This window comes from Crocuta crocuta, unplaced genomic scaffold (genome assembly GCF_008692635.1).
Source record: "Crocuta crocuta isolate KB4526 unplaced genomic scaffold, BGI_CrCroc_1.0 scaffold128, whole genome shotgun sequence".
Taxonomy (NCBI): Eukaryota; Metazoa; Chordata; class Mammalia; order Carnivora; family Hyaenidae; genus Crocuta; species Crocuta crocuta.
The window spans coordinates 3964683-3992343 of record NW_027532232.1 but is presented as its reverse complement, the minus strand read 5'-3'; the positions used below and the strand labels follow the sequence as shown (position 1 = coordinate 3992343).

The 27661-nt window shown below is 39.7% G+C and overlaps 1 protein-coding gene across 1 annotated transcript in view; it reads right to left on the bottom strand.

Annotated features, from left to right (window-relative positions):
* CNTNAP2 (contactin associated protein 2) overlaps window positions 1–27661 on the bottom strand; it is a 1422049-nt gene that overhangs the window by 343268 nt on the left and 1051120 nt on the right. Inside the window, exon 17 of the mRNA XM_077778041.1 lies at window positions 21831–21958. Within this exon, the coding sequence (XP_077634167.1) occupies window positions 21831–21958 (128 nt within the window). The remainder of the gene's footprint in view (window positions 1–21830; window positions 21959–27661) is intronic.

Here is a 27661-nt window from a genome sequence, read left to right as displayed (position 1 = left end):
CCCAACTCGAATGTACAAATTACTATGAACATCCACTCAAAAATTGAGAGAAATTATATGAATTGCCCACTTACATGAAATAACAGTTTGTGAATTAGAGTTCTCCCATCAGTTCTTTTTCTTGTTCCTCTAAGCACATGTTAAAACAAACAAACCGAAGATTAAAAAAAAATAGAAATCTTTAGAATTAGCCACCTGGTATCAAATCTAGACGCCTAATTAGGGCCTTTTCTCCTCTCCATCCCGCCGCCCCCGGAACATACAAGTTCCTCTTAAGCTTATTGGCAAAAGTAGAATTTTTTATTTTTTAATTTATTTTTGAGAGAGAGAGACAGAGAGACAGAAAGACAGAGAGGCAGAGCATGAGTGGGGGAGAGGCAGAGAGAGAGAGAGGGAGACACAGAATCTGAAGCAGTCTGTGGGCTCTGAACTGTCAGCACAGAGCCTGACACAGGGCTCGAACCCATGAACCACGAGATCATGACCTGAACCAAAGTCTGGCGCTTAACCAACTGAGCCACCCAGACACCCCTAGAATTTTTGTTTGGCTTCATCAGCATCACTGCTTTCAGATGTTGATAACACTATTGTCTCAGTGCCTGGGCCTGTGCTTTCACAAGCCTTTGTGCACAGAGCGAGTGATTTAGATACAATAAATTATGTGGAGATTTGTTAATAATATGTTCATCTTTCTGTGTTCCATATTGTGTTTGTTTTTTCCTCATATCACAAATGTGTGCAGGATTTTTAAAAGTCACACAGACACCAACTCAGATGATTGAACGTAATAGCTTCCTAGGGGATTGTGGAACCCAGGAGAAAACACTCTTACGGAATTCTACCAAAGAAACACTCTTACAGAATTCCAAATCAGAGTGAACTCAAGTCAGACAATTTTAGGGAACAACTGAATCAAAACAAAGGTCTCTTAAGTAACTAAGCAATAATCCTTCTAGAACATGCCAGACCACTGAAGCAGAACACTCAGAAGCTCATTGGCTGGTTCAGATCAGTTTATGATAAAGTCCTCCATGGATCATGTATTTCTTAAATAAGATTGAGCTTTTTGAGAGAAGACATTTGTAAGATACTGCTTCACCTTTAGCCCCAATTTTCCAGTTTATGACATCTGCACGTTCCTCTTGATGCCATTTAGCTATATCAGTGCCCTTCAGCATCTGCCTGTTCCCTGAGTGGATGTGGGGGAAGAGAGCGAGGTGAACAGCAAGGCTTCGGGAAGACAAGATGGTACGTTTGTTTGCACTTTACGAGATGCCACAATGGCAGGAATGGGGGAGGACCGACACCCTTGCTCTCTATCTTGGCATCTCCAGGAATTCTTGAAGGAGAATGACAGCAAAGGTTCAGGCCTGTTTTTGAAGGTTAGGTTTCCCATAAATAAATGGAAAGCATTTATTGAGACATGGGTTAAGTTACCAAGAAAATCTGTAATTGGGAATATACCCGAGGAAGAACATAATTCAGTCCAGTCAGAAACACTTTCCTCAGGATAGGAGAGTGGAATGTAGCATCTCAATTTCCTTTGTGACTCACAGAGACTTGCTTCATAAGCTATCTGGATTAGCTGAAGACGGGGAGATAGATGTTCAATTAAAAAATTCTTTCCTGGGACAGAGCAACAGGCACTCCACGTAGTAGTCTTTCTTCCTGTCTGAAAACCTGAAAAGACTTTGACTTCTATTTTTGAATAGAAGGTTTTTGAACCTAACCAGACTATAACTAATAACAAGGCTAAGGGGCTAGAACAGAAAGCACGTCTGATGAAAGATGAAGCATTGTAATTAAATTGTAAAGAACAGGAGCCAAGAAAGAAGCTCTATTTGTTTATAACATTTTAAATGGAGACATCACTGGGTCATTTGTAGTCTTAGGAGAGTTTTCTGGAAGAGGTTCCGCATGAAAGAATACTATGACAAAAACTCCATAACTGGTGTGGGAAACTAAGGCACATGCATCGACAGGGCAAATGAATGATGTTTCTTATGTTTCATAAAAGCTACTCTTATTCGTTGGAACCTCTGCACGCTTTCCTGGAGTGAACATGAGGTATTATTAGCTGAGTTCATATAATTGAGCTTCTCTTGTTAATGTTTTTAAGACACAAAAGGCTATTTTAATTCTGTCATAAACTAAGAAAAATTTCTGTGGTCATAATTCTCATGAACAATGATACAATTTCTGTCAAGCAGTCAATTGAGAAATACCTTATTAAAAATGCAAGACATAATCACATACTGGAAATTATGTTCTAGGGTTGACATAATGAAGGATTTGGAATACTGGAATATTTGCTTCATTGTGGTTTAAAAGAGCAGAGTAGAAACATTTTGTCTACTTGTGAAAAGTGAGACGGATTTGTTTATAAGTTAAAAACTATCATTTCATTTATTCTCTTTCAAATTTGCTTTTGTAATGATTTTAATATTTGATGAAATAGTGAATTTTTCTAAGTTACCATAAATCCTTTCTTTACAGAATCAACTAATGAGTCACTTGGGCTTGTAATAGATATTTTTATTCAAGAAATATGCATATTGTAATCTTGATTGAGCACATTTATCCTAAGTACTGTCTTAGGCATTGGGGACCCAGCGATAAATTAGAAGTAGTTTTTGCTGCCAAGAAGCTAATTGTCTAACTATTATCTTAGTGAAACTCCTATGAGCAGACTCTCTTTATACGGAAAGTAATCAAGCAAGGGGAGAAACCATTATCCACAAGTTTAATAAATTATAAAGTTCTGTGAAGGACATCGGTAAGCTATATAAAACAAAAATTTTTTTAAACACAAGGTTTCTACATGCACTCTGATGGGACTGGCCATATAGACAATCCTAGGGAAAGATGGAATGTCTTTTTCCCCAAACTCAACTTTTGGTGGCCTTGCCAATTTTCACTTATAACTCCTCCCCTTACTTGGACTTCTGGATGCCTCTCTTCCTTAATGGAGCTGGAGAGGAGGTATGATCACTCTCATTGTCTTTGGGAGTAAATTTAGGATGAATAAATTTCAGCTGGTATGTTTGTAAGATTTCTTCTTTACTATTAGAATCGAAAAATTTTTATATGCTACAGAGATTTCAGGCATTAGTAACCAGGTAGGAGGTATTGATGATTGTTCCAAAGATCCTGGAAGCATATTTATCCTACTTATCAAGTCATGTCCTTAGGAACTCTGATCTCATCCCTTCAGGGTAACCGGGATGGAGAAATGTTAGAAGGATCTATGCACTGCGTACTGCACACCTCCAAGCTAGTGCCCATTCCTTTCTTGGGAAAGACACACAGAAGCTGGAGCTCCCTGAGAACTCATCTGAGCATTGTGCCTTCTCTGCTCACTTCATCCACAAAGTAGAAGATGGTCTATCAACATGAAGATTTCCCAACTGCCTTTTCTGCATTTCTTGTAGGAAGGGAGTTAGGCCCACTGACATCTGTGTGTTTAACTCAAATATGCTTTTCACCCTTCTCTCCCAGAGTCACGTACCTGTTTAAAAACAGATGGCTTTTTTGGTAGCATATACTTAAATTTTTATATGTGTACAAAGCAATCTCTTCCACTTATTAAAAATCAGATAACAGCAACAGTAATGCTATTTGACAGGCTCTGTAGCAGATACAGGGATGAACAAGAATGGGTCCTGGGCTCAAAAGCACTTATATTCCAGTGAAGGAACAAAAGCCATGTTAGATAAACAAAGGTAATGAATTCATTATGAGGATATGAAGATCCTGAGCTGTACTAATGCATTTTTAAAAATCATTTTTTCCTCTTGGGGCACCTGGGTGGCTCAGTTGGATTAAGTGTCCTGCTCTTGATTTTGACTCAGGTCATGATCTCACAGTTGTAAAATTGAGCACCGCATTGGGCTCTGAGTTGACAGCATAGAGCAAGCTTGGGATTCTCTCTCTCCTCTCTTCTGCTTGTTCACTTTCTTTCAAAACAAATAAACATTTTTTTAAAAATAATTTTTTTCCACTGAAAAATCAAGATCTGGGGCAAAAGTGACTGTGTCATTTAAATAAATCCTACTTGCTAAGTATTTTGTACTAAGAGAAATGATTAATTATCATAAATGGATAATAAATGTTAGTCTCCAGAGATGGCATTCTTAGCCTGGGGTGGACATATGACATTCAAAGTGTTCCCACTCCCTCTGAAATTATATGCAAAATTTTACATGAATATGGAAATATGCATTTTTCTAGCAGTGGGGATTATAGATAAGGGAATTCTTCATTCAAAAAAAGGTAAAGATCCATTGAAATACTTGTTCCAAACACATGTTCAGTCTTTCAAAGCTTTATGAAATTCTTGATGACCATTTTGCTGTCATTTTCAAAAAGTATGTTTACTGTCTTCCCACCAGGAGAAGATGTATATGGCTGGGAGTGGATGTGGGAACTGAAGGCGAGAACACAGTCAAACTATCAGATTCTAAATAGCTTGTAGAAACTTGGAGATGCTCTTCTTTTCTCATGGTAATTAACTATACACACAGCTAATTAAAGTGCAGAAAGATAAAATAGAGCCATGGAGAGAGAATTTGTGAATGTAAGGGTATTTTTTAGTAGCAAAATCTTTATATTTTTCTTTAATGTTTATTTGTTTTTGAGAGAGACAGAGTGCAAGAGGGGAGGGGAGAGAGATGGAGACACAGAATCTGAAGCAGGCTCCAGGATCTGAGCTGTTAGCACAGAGCCTGATGTGGGGCTCAAACTCCTGAACTATGAGATCATGACTTGAGCCCATGTCAGGCACTCAACGGACTAAGCTACCCAGGTGCCCCAAAATCATTTCTTTAAATAAATAAACTTAAAAAAAGGGGGTCGGCACCTGGGTGGCTCAGTCGGTTAAAGGTCTGATCTCATGGTTCATGGGATGGAGCCCAGCTTTGGGCTCTGTGCTGCAAAGCGGAACCTGCTTGGGATTCTCTCTCTCCTTCTCTCTGCTCCTCCCCTACTCTTTCTCAACCTCTCAAAATAAATAAATAAATTTAAAAAAATGTACATAGAAAATGCCACCCATTTGGAAAGCCATGAATATAAAGTTGTGAACTGATGAATAATGAAGATTGTTTCTGAACACCAACTAATGCATGAACTTTATTTCACAGGTGAACTATTAAAAAAATATCAATTTGGAAAAAATGGATAAGAGAATTCTACAGAAATATTTGTAATTCTTCTATATGCTCCAATAAAAACACTTCATTTGAAGAATCTTTCTCACAACTAATCCTTAGATGGTTCAGTAGGTATTCTCACTTATCAAAGGATAATAAATCTTCACATTAATGTATAACTTTTCTACAACTGAAACATATGTATGTTTCAATTTAGCTTGGAATAAGAAGAGTCCTGATTCTTTGAGGTCATGTCATTTTTGAACTGGTGACTCTAAGTACTGCAACTGTGACATTAGCCGCCAAGTTCTCTTATGCTTCAAAGCATACTGATAACAAGATACGAAAAAATGAATTTTAATACTAATGAATGTGGTGTCAGCAATGACAACCATGTGATGGGATCTGCCAGGTGGGTTTCTCTGTACCCCCACTAGGGTGAGTCACTGCTGTGAAATCTGTATAACAGGACTTTGAGCCTTGTTATATGCAAAGATCTGCGCTGAGTCCTTGGTTGAAAAGAGGAGGTCCATGAGACCAAGTCCTGGGGCTCAAGGCATGAGGGGCTCTTCAGTAGATCTGCTTCTCTGCTGAACAAACTAGAAGCTTCTAGATCATTGTAGCAGGCTGACTTCTCATATTGCTCCAAAATCCGTGCCCATCCTGAACCGCAGAATGTTACTTTACTTGGAAATAGGGTCTTTGTGGATACAATCAAGATAAGGATCAAGATGAGATCATGCTGGGATATGGGGCCCAAATCCAATGAGGGTGTCCTTATGAGAGACAGAAAAGAACACAAAGACAGATGGAGAAGGCAGAAGACCAGGTGAAGGTAGAGGCAGAGATTGGAATTATGTTGCCACAGATGAAGAAATGCCAGGAGTTACCAGAATCTGGAGGAGGCAAAAAAGGAGCCTTCTTGAGAGTCTTCTGGGGGATCATGGCCACTGCCAGTGCTTTAATTTTGGACTTCCGGCTTCCAGAAGGATGAGAGAGTAACATTCTGCTATATTAAGCCACCAATTGGTGGCAGTTTCTTAAGGCAGCTCTAGGAAACCGATGCACTGGTTATCTTATGCACATGTTGTCAGTCCTCAGCTCTCCACGGAGCTCTGGAATCTAGAGCCAAGGAATATTCCTCTCTCTGTGCAGAAGGACTAGGTGTTCTTGGCATAGGAAAGCCTTCCTAAACTGTAAAGGCTCAGACAGGACTTTGGAGCCAGTCTGCCTGGGTCGGATTCCAGCTCTGTCGTTTATTGTGTGACTTGAAGCATATGACTGAAGGTCTGTCTCTCTGTCTTGGCTTTCCCATCTGCAAACTAGCAATAGACTATTACCTTCTTTATCAAATACTTTTGGGGATTAAATGTGTTGACCTGTGAAGTGTTTAAACTATACCTGACACGTGGTAGTTAATCAATGTTATCTATAATCAATAATCTACAACTTTATTACATGATAATTGTTCATTCCTAGGTTTTACCACAAAGGCTTCCTCAGGAGGGACCCGAGTGAGCCTCACCCATGGCACAGAGGAGTGCTGGGAACTGAGCTTTATTTTCCTGTGAAGAGAACTCTCTCCTCTCAAATGAACTGCTCTGCAGGGTTCAGACTTCACATCAAATTAGAGCATCTTTGGCTTTGTCCTTCAACAATTCTTAGCCATCCTTCATGTAACTCCTCACCTGGATTGTGCCTGTGATTAGGGAGCCAGTCACTACATTAGATTTTTAGAGCTCCTGTACTAAAACACCACAAACCATGTGCCTAAAACCACGGGAATTTATTCTCTTAGATTCTGGAGACCAAAGTTCTAAATCCCAGTATTGGAAGGGTTGGTTTCTTCTGAAGGTTCTGAGGGAGAGTCTGTGTCACGTCTGTTTTAGCTCGTGGTGGCTGCTAGCAACCCTTCACATCGCTTACCTGTGTCAGGGCAACTCCTTTTTCCTCCCTGTGTGTGTCTGTGATCCTGCCTTATCCTCTTATAAGGATGCCGGTCACATAGGATGAGAGCCCACCTGGTTTTGGTGTGACTCTATCTTAACGTGATTATCTACAAAGACCTATTTCCAAATAAGGTCAACAATCACAGGCACTGGGGGTTAGGACTCCGACATACCTTTTTTTGGGGGGAGGGTGTCATTCAACTCACAGCTATCTACCATATATACACAAAGCAAAACAGAAGCCAGCAGTCACTGACAATTTTACAGATTTATTAAAAATATTAAAATACTACCTTTTCCTGAAAGTTCTCACACAATTAAGAAAGGCTTATCTAAAATTAGTAGCTTTAAAAAGTCTTAAAAGGGAAGACTGCTATTCTGAGAAGCTGACAATAAGTTTTAAATGTGTGTTTATGTCACATCATTGTTGGATGTGGAACTATTGTCACCCCTTCATTGAATGTCCTCATTTCCTTTATTAACAATGTTCCTTTTAGCTTTTTAAAATACATATTTGAGAAAGATAAACTGCATTAACCCAGATCTTTGAACTAAATGTAAACGAGGAGTTTGATATTTTAATTAAATTAAACCTTCAAAAGATTACTTCCTTCTCTTCTTTCTGGCTCACAGACTCTCTACTGCCTACAGAATAGATTCAGCTCTTGGCTTAGAATTTTCAAGTTCCTCTGGTTCCAAGTCGGGGCTCATATTCTCATTTGAGTACTGCTCCAAATGCTTACTATGTGTTGCGTGTCTATTTTAATTTTTTAGTGTTTATTTATTTTTAAGAGAGAGACAGAAACAGAGACAGAGTGAGAATGAGAGGAGGGCAGAGAGAGAGACACACACACAAGCTGAAGCAGGCACCAGGCTCTGAGCTGCAGCATAGAGCCTGATGCGGGGCTCAAATCCATGAACCTCAAGATCGTGACCTGAGCCAAAGTCAGAAGCTTAACTGATGAGCCACCCAGCTGCATCTTGTGTGTATTTTTCTACAGGAACCTTTTGCTTCATCGGTTTGGGCTACTTATTGTCAGATACATTCTAGTTGAAGCCTTCTGCCCTCTGCACCAGTCCCACGTGCAATGACCTCTACTCATTCCTTCCTTCTTTCCTTCAAGATTCTGGTCCAAGTGGTTCCTGACCCTTCTGATTTCACCTTTCTGTGCTTCCTTGTCAAAGAGATCCATCTTTTCATCTCCGCATCTCATTCTGAACTAAGCTATAAATTCCTCAGTTGCCAAAACCATCAGTCTGTCACAATGCCTTGTATACAGCATACAGCCAGTGCTCAAAATACAGTGTGAGGACTGATTCTTTTGTTCACCTTAGATTGTAATTCATTATTTCTGGGTGACGTTGACAGAAATAATAATGGTTGCATTTGGCAATTTGCATTTATGTTTAAATCATATTAGTTTTACAAAACTGAGGGGTTTAAAGAAGTTTTATTCTTTCTGTATAATATGTATTACTACCATTATTGAGAACTTACTGCACCAGTCACTGTTAGAGCTCTTTACTTACAGTTGTCTCATTTTATCCCCATAGCAACCTTTTGTACTAAAGCATAATTATCTCTATTTTACAGATGAGGAAATTGAAGCTGAGTGAAATTAAACAAGTTTCCCAATGTCACACTGCTGATAAATGGAGAACTTGAGGCTACGTCTGCCTGCCCCCAAATGCTGTGTTCTTAGAGTTTCTATAATTTCTCTGTCATAAAAACTTTTTAGAAAACTTCTTAAAAACAAAGTCTGGGGCTCCACTCTAGAATTCTGAATCAAAATCTCTGGGGGGAGAAGCGGGGATTGTGCATCTTGACAAACACCTTAGGGAATTTGTGCATTCAGATAAATTTAGGAACCATCTTGATAATTTGGTATGGCTTACCAGTATTTATAAGTTCCTGTGGTGAACACTTTCCTATGTAGGGTTTGATTTTCATCACGGTTTCAAAGAACACAGATGTTCCTTGAAGTTCAAACTGACGAGAGAAACAAGGCTTACAGGTCTATTCTACCCCAAGGATACCCAGTGTATTCGGTTGACCTTGCCCTGTGCCCAAGCCTCAGGAACATGAGTGTGTGACCGATGCAGGTTTACAAGGGTCTCACACTTGGTTTGATGTTCTGCTGCCATTGTTCTGAAATTCTTAGTAGTTTCTTAACAAGGGGTCCCACATTTTTGTTTTGCACCAGGCTTTATCAATTACTAGCTGGTCCTGCTCTGGAACTTAATGCACCAGAGATACAAATGACCTACTCAAGGGAAAACAGCACCGTCTTTGCTCTTCTCCTTCTCTTTGGTTTTAAGAGTTTGGGAAGGGGCTGTTTGAGGTGGGGAGAAGTCAGGGTGTGAAGTGGAGTGTGAAGCAAGCTATAAAGTCAAAGATCTGGATATGGGCTAAGACTCTTCTGGAAAGTAGAGGGGAGAGATGAGGTTCTGAACCTGGACAAGGGGGTAGGAAGCAGATGAGAAAGGTGAGGGGCAGCTGTGTATCCATGGAAGCTTTGTGTCCATGGATGGTGAGAAGAGGGAGAGGGCTCCTGCGCAGAAAAGATTAACATAGCAGATCTGACTGATTCTCCTTGAAACGGCCTGTTTGTGAGGCTGGCTGATGGCTGGATTCCAGCAAGGTTAGCTAGCACTCTAATAAGAGTGCCTCACTGTGCCTAAACTCTTGGTATCATGTGGTGAACACCTGCTTTCCTTCTGGGAGTCAGGAGTTTGGGTCCATGCCAGGCAAAGGATGCCCACAGAAACACCCACAATAAAAACCTGAGTCTCTAATGAGCTCCCTCACTGGTATGTGTACTAATATGGCAGAAGGTAGTTCTGCTGGGCTTTGTTTATGAAGGCACTAATCCCATTCCTTCCTCAGGACCTGATCACTTCCCAAAGTTCCCACCTCCTAATGCCATCACTTCGGGGATTGGGGTTTCTACACTTGGATATTAGGGAGACACAGACATTTGCCCTATAGCACTTACCTTCCCCATCCCAACCTTTCCTCAAAAGGCTCAAACTAGTCCTTAGCAGCTACAGTTCTGTAATGCTCTCTCCTACTACTTCCCTTGCACAATCAATATGTATCCCCCAAATTATAAATGATGACATTTAACTGGTGAACTAGGAAGGAGACATGGCTTTGAGTGGCAGCAAAAATTGCTGGAAAGTTAATGTGTTACTCACGAGATCTTAAGGTAGAAATCTACTTTTTAGTCCCCACTGGTTAAGTACAGGTCTGGTGAGAATGTGTGAAGACCTTTGCAAGCAAGCCTACCTGAGAATTGCTAATACCTTCCAATCTTATTTTGTAAAGTATGTTATGCTTGAAGTAATGCAACCAAGCCTCTTTTTGAAATAGCGTTCTTTTAGTTTTTTGTTAGTAGGCAAAATGGAGAATGTACTGCATTTCAAAATATAATCTAAAGTGAAAATAAAAATTGAAAAGATTGAAACCAATGAAGTAAGCCTCGAAACACTCTCTACTATGCAGACAAATTATTCAGAGTAGAATCCCTAAATGAAATGAAAACTCTCATCATAAAATTATACTTATTCTACATTTATTGTGCTATATTCTGTCCCATATTCCTGGCTGATACACTGAGAATTTTATGGAGCAGCTGAGAAAATGTTCTAAGTATCTTCCAGGCAGTGGTATGTTATCCTAGATACTTTTTGGAGCTTTCTGACATTAGGTTGAGCCAAGGCAAAAGCCACCTTTTCTCTTTCTTCGTCTTTAATCTCTTATTACTCCAGGAAGAATCACAGCAGGTGGACTCATAACTACAGGCTAAGACTGAATTCCAGGTGGGGACGGGTCTTCTTAAGTGGCCCTTCACTGTTGTGCTCAAGCTATGCAGTCCAATATGGCAGCCACTAGCCACATGTGGCTATTTAAATTTGAGCGAAGTAAAATTAACCAGAGTTAAAAACTCAGATCCTTGGTCACACTGGTCACGTTTCAAATGCTCAGGGGCCACCTGTGTCTAGAGGCTACCATCTGGACCCCACAGGTTAAAGAACATTTCTATCATGTCTGTAAACCATTGAGTAGCACTACTCTATACAGCTCAGCAATAGGCCAACAAAAGAAATAAAATTCTGACTCCTCAGTGCTCGATTTCTCCCCCTCTGGAGAACTACTTTCAGAGAGAATACCTCGCCTTAGCTTCTTTATGGCTTTTTGGGTGAAATGGCATGAACAGATTCTTAAAACATTAGCACAAATGGCCACAAACTCAAATTTATATTGAGATCTCTTACCGTACATACACAGAATTGTTCTGAATTAAGGATTAGTTCATCATTAAGTCAGTGTTTTAACTTTTAAACGAGTAAGGTGATTTTCCCCCCTTAGGACAAAGCCCTAAACCATGGGTTTAAGCCTGGGATGGCTCCAGACTGGCTGGGACACAGAGCACCGTTGATGCTGACTACAGTGCACCCCCATCCCCACAGTCCAGCTGCTGCAAGGATGCATGGGAAAGACATGTTCTGACTTCTAATCCCATTTTGTCTTCCTCCCCATGTCTAACAAGAGTTCCTCCGACTACCCTGATCTCAAGTCATTTTGAGCCCCGAGTTGGACCTACCATGGGATTAAGGTAGGTTCAAGATGGAGGTGACTAGAGCAGCACTAAGTACAAATGCTAAATTCTCAGGGTAAGAGAATTGCGTGTGTGTATGTGTGTGTGTGTGTGTGTGTGTGTGTGTGTGTGTATAAAAGTGCCAGAAGGGAGGGAATATCTGTATGAAACAGAAACACTCTATTACTTTGTCCTAAATATAAGTGTTATCCAGTTTTTTTCTTGATTCTAGAATAGGTGGTCTTTGCAAAGAGATGTAAACAGGCAGGAAGGAGGCCCAGCTTTTGGAGATAGGTGGGCTAAGAAGAGTTAGAAAAATTCTTTAGGAGTTTTCTCAAAAATAAAAAGTGCTAAGAGTCTGTATGGTATGTGTTGGATAGCTAGTCTGTGCAAGCACATGCTGAATGCACCTGTGAATCACTATCCTGAGAATGCAGAGATCTTGTCCTCTCTCTAAATTCCTAGCAAGCAGAGTGTGTGGAAGAATGTGCTGTTCAGTGTTCCAAATCCGGGGCTCTGTGGGTGGGCAACTCGGGGCATCTCCCTTGTGAGGAATAGTGCCAGCACGGCAGGTCTTGATCTCCTTGGAAAAACTGGCTGAGCAGGGAGGGGAAGAACCACTGGGAGTTGCTAGGGGAAGTTGCTGCAATAGAAAACCTTGCTGCACATACATCCCAACAGCAGATGCTTTGTCCAGTTGGCCATGCCTAGCCTCGCTGTACATAAGCTCCCCTAGTAAACCTGTGTCTCAATTGCTACCTCGGGTCTTTTTTTTTTGGTCTTTTAGTCCTCAATGGACTATCGCTCATCCTAGGCTTAGAGTCTGCTGAGGTGTGGCTGCCCAGAACTCCTGTTCCAACCAGAACTACTTTTGTTGGTTTCTCTTTCTGATTAAACATCATTGCTTATTTGTAGCATCCTAAGATAAAGTCTGGACACTGCTCACCAATAAATGACCAGTTTCAGATATGACATGGTCACCTACGGCCCAGGGTGGAATATGTAACTCGTTCTCTCTCCTTAATCCCAAAGAGAAGCTGTAAAGTTTGCTTTATTACAGATGCTACCTTGAACCATCATCTTATTTCTTATGCACGTTCGAGAGCAACTTCATTTTGGGATCATCAGCAGAAAGCCAGAAAAACTATCAGTTCTATAAGCAAAGAAACAGCCACACTTCATTCAGGTGCATCAGACTATCGTTAAACAATAACAGATGCATTTTTCCACATGTACATTTGAAGGATTGAGATGAAGAGTTTATCTCCTTGAAATATATACATAAAGAATAAATACAGATGCCTAAGAAATAAAATGCATCAGAGTATCTTCTCAGCTTTAACTCTTGGGTCAAGTTCTCTTTTTACAAATTCAATTCCAAACTGTTATGTTACTTAAAAAAAAAAGTGCTAGCTTTTGGCTTTCTGTGTTGTTGTTGTTGTTGTTTACATGCAGAAAACTGAGGCAATTGGAGCCAACTTCATATCTCCGGTCAAACCAGAGCATAAACCATGCACCCAAAGTAAATAAGGTAGTAATCTTAACTTCTTGAGTCAGTCACACTATGATCTCAGATATAATAATGGGAAGGAAACCGGAGAAGAATATTTGAGGTATTTAAGTTGAGTCACAAATTCGGTGAAAACCAGCAAAACCGTTCTGTTATGTAACAGGCCATATTTTAAGTTCAAGCCCAATTTGCATCCTACTCAATATAACAGAATTAAATTCTAAAGGCCTGAATACTGTAAAACAAAACTGATTGGGATAATCTACTAGAATGGAACTAAGGAATACTTAAAGCACGAGACACAGGGATTAGAGAAAAGACTGTCAGGCTACTCATTGTCTAAAGCTTAAATCCAGAAAAACCCTGAACGGAAGAGGCACAGATAGAATCTTAAAGAGCAAATGACCTCTCCTTCCTCAAAAGACCAAGCTACTCTTGCTGAGTCTGGTTTTTCTATTCACACTTAAGGACTGAGAGATTCTCAATTAAGCTAGGAACCAAAGACAAATGACTCTTAGGCTGACTCACAGATAAAAAATGTATGAACGGGACATGAAGTCCTCTTCTCTTCAATTCGGGACTGTATATGCAGCTCATGGAGTAGCTACCAGGCCAACAGGTGAACACATATCCAAATGCACTGCTTTCTATGCACATATCCGGTGAATTTGAATTGGGATATATTTTACATATCAAAATATGTATTAGAATTTATGTTAAAATATATATGTTGCATATAACATTAATATATAAATTAAAATATATAAATTTATACTAAAATACATATGCTAAAAATTTTTAATGTTTCTTTTTGAGAGAGAGACAGAGCATGAGTGGAGGAGGGACAGAAAGAAGGGGAGACATGGAATCTGAAGCAGGCTCCAGGCTCTGAGCTGTCAGCACAGAGCCCGACATGGGGCTCAAACCCATGAACCGAGAGATCACAACCTGAACCGAAGTCGGACGCTTAACCAACTGAGCCACCCAGATGCCCCCAAACTGGGATATATTCTAAAGATAGTAAAACAGATCTTACATAATGCTTGCCATAGTTTAGAACAATTTTTTTTTTATCCCAATGACTGTAGTAAGACTACTACTTTGGAACTGCCAGCAAACTTCAAGAGGAAGTGGTTTGAAAAGTTTTCTTTGGTGACGTTTCTGAGTTTCCAAGGCCTGTATGCAGTTAGGATTGTGAAAAGAACTGTATGAAAAGCCGAGCAGATACCATAAAGCAGGTGAACTGGAACACGGTTTTAATTATGCCAGAGTGAGGTAGTTTATGGCTCACAGTTTAGCACCCTAAATATAAGTTTGAAGTACTGACTAATTGTAATTTTGTTAGTAATAACCTTGAGACATGGATAAACAAAAGTGTGGAACAGTCTGCTAAGGTCTCTGAAGGACCAGGGGAGGAGGTTAATCTAATTTAGATTAAACAATGAGTTCTATAAATGTAATACCTCATGAGCATCTTAATTTAGAAGTGCCAGGGAAAATAGAAAAAAACTGAGCAAAAGCGTTCTTTTTTAATCCTTAATTTGAAGATAATCATCAGATTCAAGGGATTTTCCAGGTACAAAAGAATAAAAGTGTTCATTTCGTTAAGATGAATAAATGTGCAAAAACCTTACTGAGGTTAAAAATAGGTGTGCATATAAATCAAGTGATAGGTCTTCTCTTGGTCCCCTATAGCAATTATCGTCTGTGCAAGTTTTCTGAAATTTATCATGCAGTGCCTCATGGTGCTGCCTCCATTATTAGTCTAAAATGCTTATTTAAATCTTTTGAGGTTATTTAACTATTCATATTCATTTAATGAACACATATTTGAAAGGCTCGATGTGGCAGCCATCTCCCTGAGCACTGGGATATAGACCTCCACATACATGGCCATCCATTGTTGGTGGTGAGAGAACTCATAATGCAAACAAAGAGAGAAAAGTGATTGTGATGTGACTGTCATTTCTCTGGTCTTTCTCCCGGGTTCCTGAAATGGGGCTTTCAGACTCTTAAAATTTCCTGAGTGATAGGAATGTCTTGGTCGTTCATGGTCAGCCGTGACGCTTTATGATCAGGGGATGACTGCTGGTGGATCTTACAGAGTTCAAGATGGGGGCTGGTCCTGCTAGAAAGACCAACTGTGGGATTCCAGGGGTGGGGCTTTAAGCCAGGAGATATCAGCTCCCAACTCGGGGGAGGAGAAGGAAGAGATGATGGAGACTGAATTCAATATTGTGGTCAATGACTTATTCAATCATGCCAACATATGAAACCCAGTAAAAACTGTGGACAACCAAAGCTTAGTGAGCTGGTTGGTGACACGCACTGATGTGTGCGGGTGGGAGGGGGGAGGGCGATGTGTCCTCATTCCGAGGAGAGGACAAGGGAGCTTAGTATCTGAGACCCTCCCAGACCTTACCCTGTGTACCTTTCCATTCAGCTTGTCTTGGTTTGAGTCTTTCATAATAAGACTTGAATCTTAAATTTAGTGCTTTCCTGAGTTCTGTGAGTCATTCTAGTGCATTATTGATCCCGAGAGCATAGTGGGGACCTTCAAATTTGTATCATTTGGTCAGAGGAGCAGAATGGCCTGGAAGCCCCCAATGTGTGGCCCATGACCCAGGTGAAGGCAGCCTTGTTAGGGACCATGATATCTGTGCTAACTCCAAGCAGCGTCAGGACTGTGGACATAATTTCAGACAGTCAGAGCAAGTCTAGCTCTCTCTTGCAAATGTTTTAGAGAGATCACCTAGAAAGTTCAGCAGGGGAACTCAGCAATGGGGATTAAATTTACAGAACAAAGTCCCTCCTGGATCTGGGATCCTGTCACTTCTGCAAAGTGCCAAGTTTAGGGAAGGGATGGGCACCCAGGGACAGGGACAAAACACAGCCAGAGGAAATTCCTCTATGGGATGTGATGATTCCTCCAAACATGAGCAGTATTTGAAAGGACAGGCAGGAATGTCAGTCACATGCACACAAATGCCATGTCTACTGTAAAACAGAAATACCTCCCCACCTCCAAACACTAAGTAAATTTACTTCCCGTTTCCAAAGTGCATCTGTGGCTAACGTTGAGTGGCCCTATAATATTAAAGAGCTGATGGTTCCCAGGGATTTGTCCACTTCTAATTGTTTAAAGTCACTCTGGAGTCTGGAAGACCAAAGCTAAGCAAGCCTTCCTTCTTTCTACGTCTGCTGCTTTGTAATTGGACCTGCCCTCAGATATGCTCAGAAGGCTCAGTCCTTTAATGGGAATCAGCCTATGTTTTGATCCTGAACATTTCACTATTTCTGCTTGTTCTTAGAGCTACTAGTGTTTCTCAGCTGGTAGCAGCCCAGGGCAATAGCAGCAAAGGCTAGGACATTGAGGAAGAAAATGGAGGTTAATTATTTCTACACATCATTCAAGATTTTCTTCCCCCTGCCTTCAACCATCAATCAAAAAACTACCCAAAGTAGAAGTAAAACAAAACAAAACAAAACACAAAAGTTACCAACTTTCCGCCATTGACCCTTCATCCCTGTGTTGTGGGTTTTCAATCAGGCTTTCCAGGCGGCTGATCTCACAGTGGGGCGAGAGGAAGAGCACCACATTATTACACTGCTCAGCTGTTGAGGGGCAGGGACCCAAGTTCAGAGTTCCAGGTCAGAGCTTCCTCTCTGGATCTCAACATTCATCTTGGCCTCAGGAAATTACTAAAGATGAAAGCTCATGTCAAACTGTCAAAATGCTCTGCCATATACCCACTGGGAGACCCTCAGCTGGTCACTTAACCTCCCTAGACCTGAGTTCCCTCCTCTGGAACATGACGGGTCTGTACTGTTTGATCTCTGAGCATCTTCAACCATTAGAATGCCACAATTCTTTGTTCTTTCTTCTAGCTATACTTGAAGCAAGCATCCGTGGCTACATGCTGGGGAAGACATGGGGAAAGGAAAAGCATGTGGAGCATCTTTGGAGGAAATAACGACTGGAGATGATCAAATTTTATCCATTCTGGGATTAGCTCTGGCACCACACAGACCTTCTGGCCCCAGCTCTGAAACTTATTGGCAAATCCCCCTCCTCTTAAAGTCTAGCTCTGTTTTCTCATTGCTATGCTGGAGTCAAAGATCCCACCTGATACAAAATGTCAGGAGAGTCAAGAGAGAAACAAGTATAAAGTATACAAGGTGCATGTTGAGCCCTTTGCCTTCCTCATCTCTTCCAAGCCTAAAGCAGCAAAGTCAAAGGGGATGAGAAGACTCTCTAGGCCTCTCTGGAGCCCAGGTAATGGCTTCCTTTCCATAATCAAGATCGCATTCTGAGCCCAGATGAGCAGCTGGGCTCTCTCCTTGTCCAGTCCTCCTCTGCCGCTCTGAGTGTGTCTCACATGGATGCTCACAGGGGACAGCATGGCCTGTGTGCCCCTGGGCACATCCCATGGAGAATGATGCTCCTCGGCATTGCCATTGGAAGTGTCTTATCTGCAGAGAAACGAGGTGTGGACGCTGTCATTGCTTTGCCTCTCTGGGTAAGGGAATGGTTGGTTATGTTTGTGGCTTATAAGACTCTTGCAGTAAAGAGAGCATGGCCTTTGTATTTTGCTGGTACACGTGATTGTATTCCCAGAAAACAGAGGTCCGCTATTGTTTGGATGGAACTCTGTCGCCATCTTATTTTACCCTTGGCTTTGCCTCTGCCCTGTGTTCCTGGGCTGGATTTGTGGCCTCCTTCCTCACCTTGTCTTCTTGGCCTCTCTGAGCTACTTCAGAGCATCAGACACTGGTAGGCAGAAACTGTTTTCAAATGTAAAGGTATAATAGTTTTTTTTTTTTTTTTTGCAGAGAGTTTCTAAACTTTTGTGGAATCAGGACAGAAATAAAATATTTTGGTTTTCTGAGAAACTACATTGGCCTTTTAAACATCCACTGTGACTCTGTTTTACCACCAGAGAGGGTTTCTGAGTAATACATTTTCGTGAATGGTTTCTACCCACATGCACTGAAAACACTTGCTTTTGTAGCAAACTTGCTCCTAATTAATTGTTTAAAGTCCCTGAATCCCTAGAGAGGATATGGGAAATCTTTAGCTCAGAAAGCTGAGAATAAAGCAATTATCTGGCACATTCTTTATTTCTATAATTAATTATATTCACCACATATGGTATGAAGAAGACTTCTACCTCCAAAGCCTGAAATATTTTATCTTTGTTCTGATTCCATAAAAGTTTAGCAACTCTCTGCAAGAATGATTATACATTTACTTTTGAAAACAGTTTCTACCTACCAGTGGCTGATGCTGTAATGCAGCTCTTTGGTTTCTTCCCTGGTGAGTGTGTCTTGGGTTAGGGGGGAGATTTGTAACCTCAGAGGCACTTTTTATCTTAGCAAACTACCCATCACTAGTTATACTCTGGGTTTCATTTACATGTGAGGTTTCCATTTGAACGTGTCTGAGAAACTCCTCCTCCCCCCCAATAACAAGCTAATACCCCCATCGAAAACTAGACCATAAGATCATGAGCATTTTCAGCACTATATGGGAAATGCAGCAGACCTGAATGGAACTCACTGGTTTTATTTAGCATTTGGATTATATGGGTCTATGAGTTCGGATGAGTCAAAGTAAAAACGAAACTCACCAGGCATGATAGAATCAACCGGAACCACTTTGAAACGGTTGGTCAGAGCCTACAAAAATTGTTTCATTCTCTAAGACTGGGGGATAGAATGGGGAGCTAATTCAAGACCCAGCTTCCCAGGGCTGACATCACTAAGACTCTTCAAATAGAGAAAAAACATTTTCTCACAACGGATTTGGTGTTTTAAACTATAGCTTTGTACAGACTTCAGTAAATGATACAAAGTCAGTTAATCTCTATAAACAACAGGATACAGGCACTGTGATGCTTTTTACATGGTAACAATTGGAATTTAATTCCTGAAACATTCATGCTACATTGGTAACTGGATGGGGGTGGGTGGGGGCAGTGGTGGGGATAAGACCCAAATGGCTATTTTTTAAAAATAATCTCATTTGATCATCAACTGACTCAGAGAAACAATTTTGACCTTGTATAGGGAAAGCTGTTTATGTTCTCTGCTCTGTCTTTCTTCCTGAAGCCTCCTAGAGACTGCAAGGGCATACAGAAATTTGTAGTGCCAATGACATTTTAAAAGAAATATTTCATTTATTTGTAAACAGAAAGGCTAATATTTAACCTAACCCACCTCATTGGGGGCTGTGAGTATACGAGGAAATCAAACACGTTAAAAACTGGAAAATGACATTATGTGGAACGTTTTCTCATTACTGTGGCCATGTTAGAATGTTCTTAAATGGAAGGTAGACATCAAAAATGCTACCTGGCAATTCAGGTACAAGGTATGATGTTCTCAGCTGCCTGCAGAAAAGGAAGACTTCTCTTTGTCCCTCTTGGACACAAAAGCGTTCCATATAATTGCAATTAAATATTGACTGTGCTTTTATTTTATGAAGTATCAGGCAAAATATGGATTGAAACAGTCTCCCTTAGGCTGTAGTGCTATAAGAATTCTGAGCTCATGTGTTGCCAATGATTAAGACAGCTCTTTGTCTTATCAAGGGGTCCTAAAAAATGTTTCTAAGAACAATAGCCTTGGAAAAGAAATGTAAATAAACATTGACCACCATACTTTTCCTGTTTTTTTTTCTTTTTAAATATGAAGTCTGCCTGAAATACACTATATCACTCGTTTCTTAAACATCAGCTGCAATAATATTGTATTGCAGAATCTAATCTTATAAGACATTTTGTTTTCCAATATTTTTTTCATGTACATTTCTCAAAATGTAGTTTGAACTTGTTTCTTATTTCTCAGAGTATCTGGTAAAGTGTTAGACATTTAGCAGACATGTCAGAAATTCTTGAAGACTGATTTATTGATTAAGGGAAACAAGCTAATAGTAGCTATAAACTGTTAACACACTTCTACATATACTATGTAATGTGGCTGGAATCTTCTATTTAAGAATGGTACCAAAGGTTTGCAGAAGTGGGATTTTTATAACTATACCAAGTTAATCAATTCTTCATGGGGAACCCTTTCTTTAATTCATAGCTTACTCCAGAATTAGCATTGGTAAATGAGAAATATTTTACCTTTATAGATTAATGAATAATCATGACACAATGAAACTGATTTTCATCAGACAGCACATGAGAACCTGCCTATTTTGTGAGTCATCCTATCGTGCACCCATCTCTCAAAATATCTAAAAAATGCATACTTACTATTATTTTATGAATATTAACAGCTGAAGTTAAATTTCTCACTGCATAGTCCTCCTGAGTCTGGCTCAACAAGTAAAGTATTATTGCTCAATAAACGCATGATAAAGCTCTTTGTCCAGTCTCAGTTTTAAACTAAAGAGAGACATATCAGCACAAACTCGGGATCTCTTTCGTATCAGGAACACTGCCTTGTTTAATTGCCAACAGCCCCCATGTAGTAAGTAGTAAACATTTAAGCATGCACCATTTCATTTCATAGGACACCTCTTGGAGTCGATGCAATAATTTATTACATCGAGTGCGTCTAATTCTCCTCTGATTTATGGAAGTGGTAATAATATCCCATTGCACAGAATGCTATGCTACGAGGAATCCGGATCCAGGCACTAAAATCTTTATGGTTTCCCCAGGAGGAGTTGGGGCGCAGGTGGTATTCTCATTACCACAGTGAGCAAGTGGAGGGGTTTGCCTGAGGTCTCCTGGAAAGCCAGTTATGCGAGGAGCAGAATCTGGGTCTCCCGATGCCCAGCACGCAATCACAGAAAGCACAGAACTCTCGGGAGACTTGCTGAAACCACGGGCATAGACAAGAAGAGGGGAAACGACCCCCAGGACGTTCATTACAGAATCCCCATAGCAACCTGGCACTGTTTCCCTCCAACTCCACATAAAGCACACTGAAGGGTATCAAGCAACATAAAATCCTAATGGCGCCCTTCATTAGGCGAGATCATCACTCCAACTCCCTGACCTCCCACAGTCCAAGCCAGCAGCCCCAAGTTCCTCTCTGTGGTGCCGAATCCTGAGAGCAAGGCGTAGCCACATGAACAATCGTTGGCTTACAAGGGACTATGAAGCCCTGATGATGATGAAATTTGATAGCAATAATGTCAAACTTTATATGACCATAATCCAAGTTTACAATGATACATTAAGCCATAATGCTACTATTTATATCGCCATAAGCTGAGTTATGACGATATAAATAGTCATGCTAATGGCATTAACAGCAGCACTCAGTGGAATCACAGCTGTTGACTGCCACTTGTATGCTATTAGCATTGCTATTTATATCACCATAAACTTAGGTAGTCAAACTTGTTACACATGAATATACAAGGAAGCTGGATATCCACACTGTATGCCCAAATCTAGGCTGCGGTACTGGGGACTTTATGGCTGCGCCTCTCCTGTATGTGTTAAGGTCTATCTAGCTCTCCATTTGGTTCTGCTTTCATTGTGTGACGCTTCTTGAAGAGTTACAGAAGAGCAAGCCTGTCTCTTGCCATCCTCTGATTTTCTGAGAAACACTATTTGAAACTGATAAGAAAGTGCAAGCCACAGCTTCTGGGCCAACTTACTGTCTCCTTGGCAGCGCAGGGGACCCACGCTCAGCTTGGCTTCGGAGCCTTGCCGGTCAGTATCTCCAACTACCACTTGGCTTACTGGCAGGTGATCTTTGTAGGATAAGAAGCCAGCGTCCTTCCTCCTGAATCACAGGGAAGAACAGAAAAGGATGAGGAGGCTAAATTAGAAACATGTCTTTTCTGATAACGATTTAAATTGTCTAATAATTGACTGCATTCCTATTAAATGCTCAGAGGGTCACTAAGTGGAACCACGGTTAAAGGATTGTTCTCTGCCTTCTATCAATTGGTCACACAACATATTACTCAGAAGCAACTGTGACATCATTACCTTCAGGAACAGAGAACTGACACCCCAATTTCCAGAGAGTCACAACCAATATGTTGTATCCTATTTTAGCGTGGGAGTGGACTACCACACTGCTTGAGAAACACACACCAAACGCTGAGCACGCATGCAGTTTGCTGTTGTCAGGAATCAGAAGCTCCATGAAATCAACCTGATTTCTTGGATAATAAAGGAGACAAAACTGTTAAAAAACAAACAAACAAAAACATTTTGTCTCCTTGATTGCTTTGAAGTAGTTCCTTAAGAGGCTTTCGTCCCTGCTGTGCATCAGCTAAATAACGGGACATTTTTTGTTCCTTCCTCTTTTTTCATTTATTTCAACAACCAAGTCTATATGAAGTTTCCAACACATAGTAGGTGCTTATCAAGTGTCTATTTCCATCTATAATGAAGAGTAAAGATTCAAGCCCAGTTTGGTTTTTCTCTTAGATTTGTTTTCCTGCTTCCCCTATATTTATCTTGTTTTGGGTCTTCCAAGTGTACCCTGTACCCACCCTCCATAAAAGAAGAGGAGCACAGAAATCCAGAAGAGGTTCTTGGGGATGGGCCCAATGTGAGTTGGGCACAGACTTCCCCTTAGGAAGATATCTCTGCCCCTTCTTCCTCTTTTCATGCTGCTGTGGCTGAGAAATGCCCTCATTTGGGGCCAGATAGGTGGGACGCACTGACCATTATAAAGTCATTCCACAAACTTACCCTTTTGTATGATTTTTTTGCATGTGTACAGTCTGAATGTAAATAACAATTTTTGAAACTGTATATACAACTGATAACAAAACTGATTTTTGGAGGACAGTAGAACGAGAGAAAGACAGTTCAATAATCTTGTTAAAAATTTGTCTTTCGTATATCTTAGCAAACAGTTCAGGGAATTGAGGGGAACCAACTTGGAAGCCTGTCTTTAAAATGCTATGCTGTTAGGGTGAGTCACTTATCTCTCTGACCTTCTGGAATGTCAGTGAACACACATTCCCTCAGGTGTCAGGGCGCACAGAAAGCCAGAAAGGGGTCACAGAATTCAGCCAGTGGGCTCCAAACAAGTGTATTTTACACTCCCTTAGTTTTTTCATTGCACTTGAGTTTCCAAAATAAAGTTTTTTAAAAAAAAAATTGTTTATCAAGTGCAAACTAGGATCATGCAGAAAAGCACTGTGATGCTCATTGACATTGTATGTACTAATGACTCAGCCTCAAGTATCTCAACAGAATCTTCTGCAAACCCAACTCCTTTTACTAGAATTTCTATCAATTAAAATCACATTAGAGAGGGAGCAGAGAGTTTGCCATTAAACTTGACATGTAGTGTTTCTTAAAGTAGCAATAAATAGAAACACCCTTTCACATACTGGGATTTGACTACCCACTAAGAAGGGAGCATATTCCTGTGGAATTTCAGGCTGATACTCTCCCCAAGTTCATTATCACTTCAAATTACATGACTCTAAATCAGGAGTCTGAAAGCTAAGTGCTGACAACCATTCATCTTGTTGCCTGTTCTCTTATGGCCCAGGAGCCAAGAATGACTTTTTACATTTTAAAGGATTGAAGAAAAAATCAAAGGCAATATCATATTTTGTGTTGTGGGAAACTTACATGAAATTCAAAGTCAGTGTCCATAAATAAAGTTTTACTGAAATACAGCCATAATTTTTTCTGACATATGTTCTATGGTGCTACCACATTGTAATGGCAGAGTTGAGTAGTTGTGACAGAGACCATATGGCCTCTGATGCCTAAAATATTTATTATCTGGCCCTTCATAGAAAACATTTGCCAACTCCTGCTCCTAAGCATCAGTATCATTTTTCTTTGGGAATTTATTGAGCAAATACTCCACTGACCATCATGGTGGACTATCCCACAACTTGTCTCCAGATTGAGTGTTGGGATAGAGAAGAGACATGGAAATATCTCTGAGGTGGGAAAAGAAAGGTTGAAGACAAAATTTATTTAATCTAATAGTGAAAGATAATTTAAAATTTATTAATAATTAATGTTTTGATTGGCTGCACTATATGTCAGGCTGCCATGTAAGAGACATGTATCAGTACTTGGCATTAACCATATATATATATACATATAGCTTTGTAATATAACTTGAAGTTGTATTATATATACTTCTTTGTCCATTCATCAGTTGATGGACACAACTTGGGCTGTTTCCATAATTGGGCTGTTATAGATAATGCTACTATAAACATCAGGGTATATGTATCCCTTTGAATTAGAGTTGTTCTTGTATTCTTTGGGTAAACACCTAGTATTGCAATTGCTGGATCATTGAGTAGTTTTATTTTTAACTTCATGAGGAACCTCCATACTGTTTTCCAGAGTGGCCTACACCAGTGTGCATTCCCACCAGCAGTGCGGATCGCTTTTCTCCACATCCTTGACAACACCTGTCATTTCTTGTGTTTTTGATTTTAGTCATTCTGACAGGTATGAGGTGATATCTCATTGTAGTTTTGAATTATATTTCCCTGATGACCAGTGATGTTAAGCATCTTTTCATGTGTCTGTTGGCCATCTGTCTATCTTCTTTGGAAAAATGTCTACATATATCTTTTGGCCATTTAAAAATGTTTTTTAAATATTTATTTTTGAGAGAAAGAGAAAGAAGCAGAGAGAGAGAGAGGGAGACACAGAATCCGAAGCAGGCTCTAGGTTCCAAGCTATCAGCATAGAGTTCAATGTGGGGCTCGAACCCATGAACTGTGAGATCATGACCTGAGCTGAAGTTGGACCCTTAACTGACTGAGTCACCAGTGTGCCCCATCTTTTGCCCATTTTTAATTGGATTATTCATTTCTGGGGTGTTGAGTTTTGTAAGTTCTTTATGTATTTTGGATACCAACCCTTTATCAGATACATCATTTGCAAATATCTTCTCCCATTCCACAGGTTGACTTTTAGTTTTGTTGATTGTTTCCCTTGCTAGGCAGAAGCTTTTTATTTTGAGGCAGTGTCAATAAGTTTATTTTTGCTTTTGTTTCTCTGGCCTCAGGAGACATATCTAGAGAACAGTTGCTACGGCTGATGTCTAAGAGATTATTGCCTGTGTTGCCCTCTAGGGTACTTATGATTTCAGGTCTCACATTTAGGTTCTTAATCCATTTTGAACTTATTTTTGTGTGTAGTATAAACAAGTGGTCCAGTTGCATTCTTCTGCATGTGGCTGTCCAGTTTTCCCAACACCATAATTTGAATAGATGGTTTTTTCCCCATTACATATTCTTGCCTCTTTTGTCAAAGATTAGTTGACCATATAGTTGTGGGCTCATTTCTGGGTTTTCTCTTCTGTTCTATTGATCTATGTCTATTTTTGTGCCAGTACCATACTGTTTTAATGACTATAGCTTTGTAATATAACTTTTTGATGCATCCAGATTTGCTTTCCTGTTTTAAGACTGCTTTGGCTATTCTGGGTCTTTTGTGGTTCCATACAAATTTTAGGATTTTTTTTAGCTCTGTGAAAAATGCTGTTTATATTTTGATAGAAATTGCATTAAATGCATATATTGGTTTGGATATTTATAGACATTTTGACAATATTTGATCTAACCCATGAGCATGGAATATCTTTCCATTTCTTTGTGTCATCTTCAGTTTTCTTTCATCAGTGTTTTATAGTTTTCAGAGTATAGGTCTTTCACTTCTTTGGTTAGGTTTATTCCCAGGTATCTCACTGGTTTTGGTGCAATTGTAAATGGGATCGATTCCTTAATTTCTCTTTCTGCTGCTTCACTATTGGTGTATAGAAATGCACCAGATTGCTGTTAATTTTGTATCCTGAGACTTAACTGAATTTGTTTGTGGGTTTTAACAGTATTTGGATGGAGTCTTTTGGGTTTTCTTTATAGCTTTATAGAGTATCATGTCATCTGCAAAGAGTGAGAGTTTTACATCTTCATTACTAATTTGGGTTCCTTTTATTTCTTTTTGTTGTGTGATTGCTGTGGCTAGGACTTCCAATACTGTATTGAATAAAAGTGGTGAATGAACATCCCAATCTTGTTCTTGACTATGATGGAAAAGCTCTCAATTCTTCCCCACTAAGGATGATATTAGCAGATGGCAGAGGGACCCATCAATACACCTATAAGACTTCTATCTTAGTACCTGTAGGGAAATTATTTAGCAAACAAAACAAGCCTTTATTGAAAGTGATGATCTTTACAGATGGAGGGCAATCTAATTTAGGGAGATATTCAGTAACTATTTATCATGTTAGCAGAATCTAATTACATCTGGCCATAATATTCTCTTATGATTGTTTGTATTTCTGTGGCATTTGTTATTTGTCCTCTCTCATTTGTGGTATTTTTTATTTGGGTAGTTTCTATTTTCTTTTTGGTAAGTCTGGAGAGATGTTTATCAATTTAATTGTCTTTTTTAAAAGAACCAGCTCCTGACTCCATTGATCTACTCTATTGGTATTTTTTTTTTTTTTTTTTCTTTCTGCTCTAATCTGTATTATTCCTTCCTTCAGCTGGCTTTAGGCTTCATTTGTTCTTTCTCTAGCTCCTTTATGTGGAGGTTATTTTATTTGAGATTTCTCTTGCTTTTTAAGGTAGGCCTATATTGCTATAAACTTCCCTCTGAGGACCATTTTTGCTGCATCCCAAAGGTTATGAACCATTGTGTTTTCATTTTCATTTGTGTCCATGTATTTTTTAATTCTTCTTTTATTTTTTGGTTGACCCATTCATTGTTTAGTAGCTTGTTATTTAACCTCCATGTATTTGTGGTCTTTCCTAATTTCTTCTTGGGGTTGACTTCCAGTTTCAGAGCGTGATGGTAGGAAAGGTACATGGTATGATTTTGATCTTTTTGTATTTGTTGAGGCCTGATTTGTGACCTAATAGGCAAGCTATTCTGGAGAATGTCCCATGTGCACTTGAAAAGAATGTGTATTCTGCTGTTTTAGGAAGCACAACCCACTTTCAAAAAGACATTTATGTGAAAAGAAAATAAACTGAGATCTGGAGAGCGACCCATCGATACACCTATAAGACTTCTATCATAGTACCGGTATGAAAATTATTCAGCAAGTAAAACAAGTCTTTATTGAAAGTTATGATCTTTACAGATGGAGGTCAATCTAATTTAGGGAGATATTCAGTAACTATTTATCATGTTAGCACAATCTAATTACATCTGTTACTGGGCTTGTACATCAGAAAAATTCTATCATGCATTTCAAATAGGCTGTGAACTCAAACTCTTGCATAACATTTCCATCAGTATTGTTATTAAGGTAAAACTTGATTCTATGGATTTTGCTTCTCTAACCTGGCCTTCCTACTATTTTGCTTCAGTACTATTTTTCTGAGGAATTCTGTCTTACTCTGCTCTGTTGGCTGTTCTTCCCTTGCATTCTTTTCTTATCCTGCTGAGAAAGCAAACAAGACTCTAGACCATTTGCTCTTGCCCTTAGCTCAGTGAAACAAAAAAAAAAAAAAAAAAAAAACAGAAA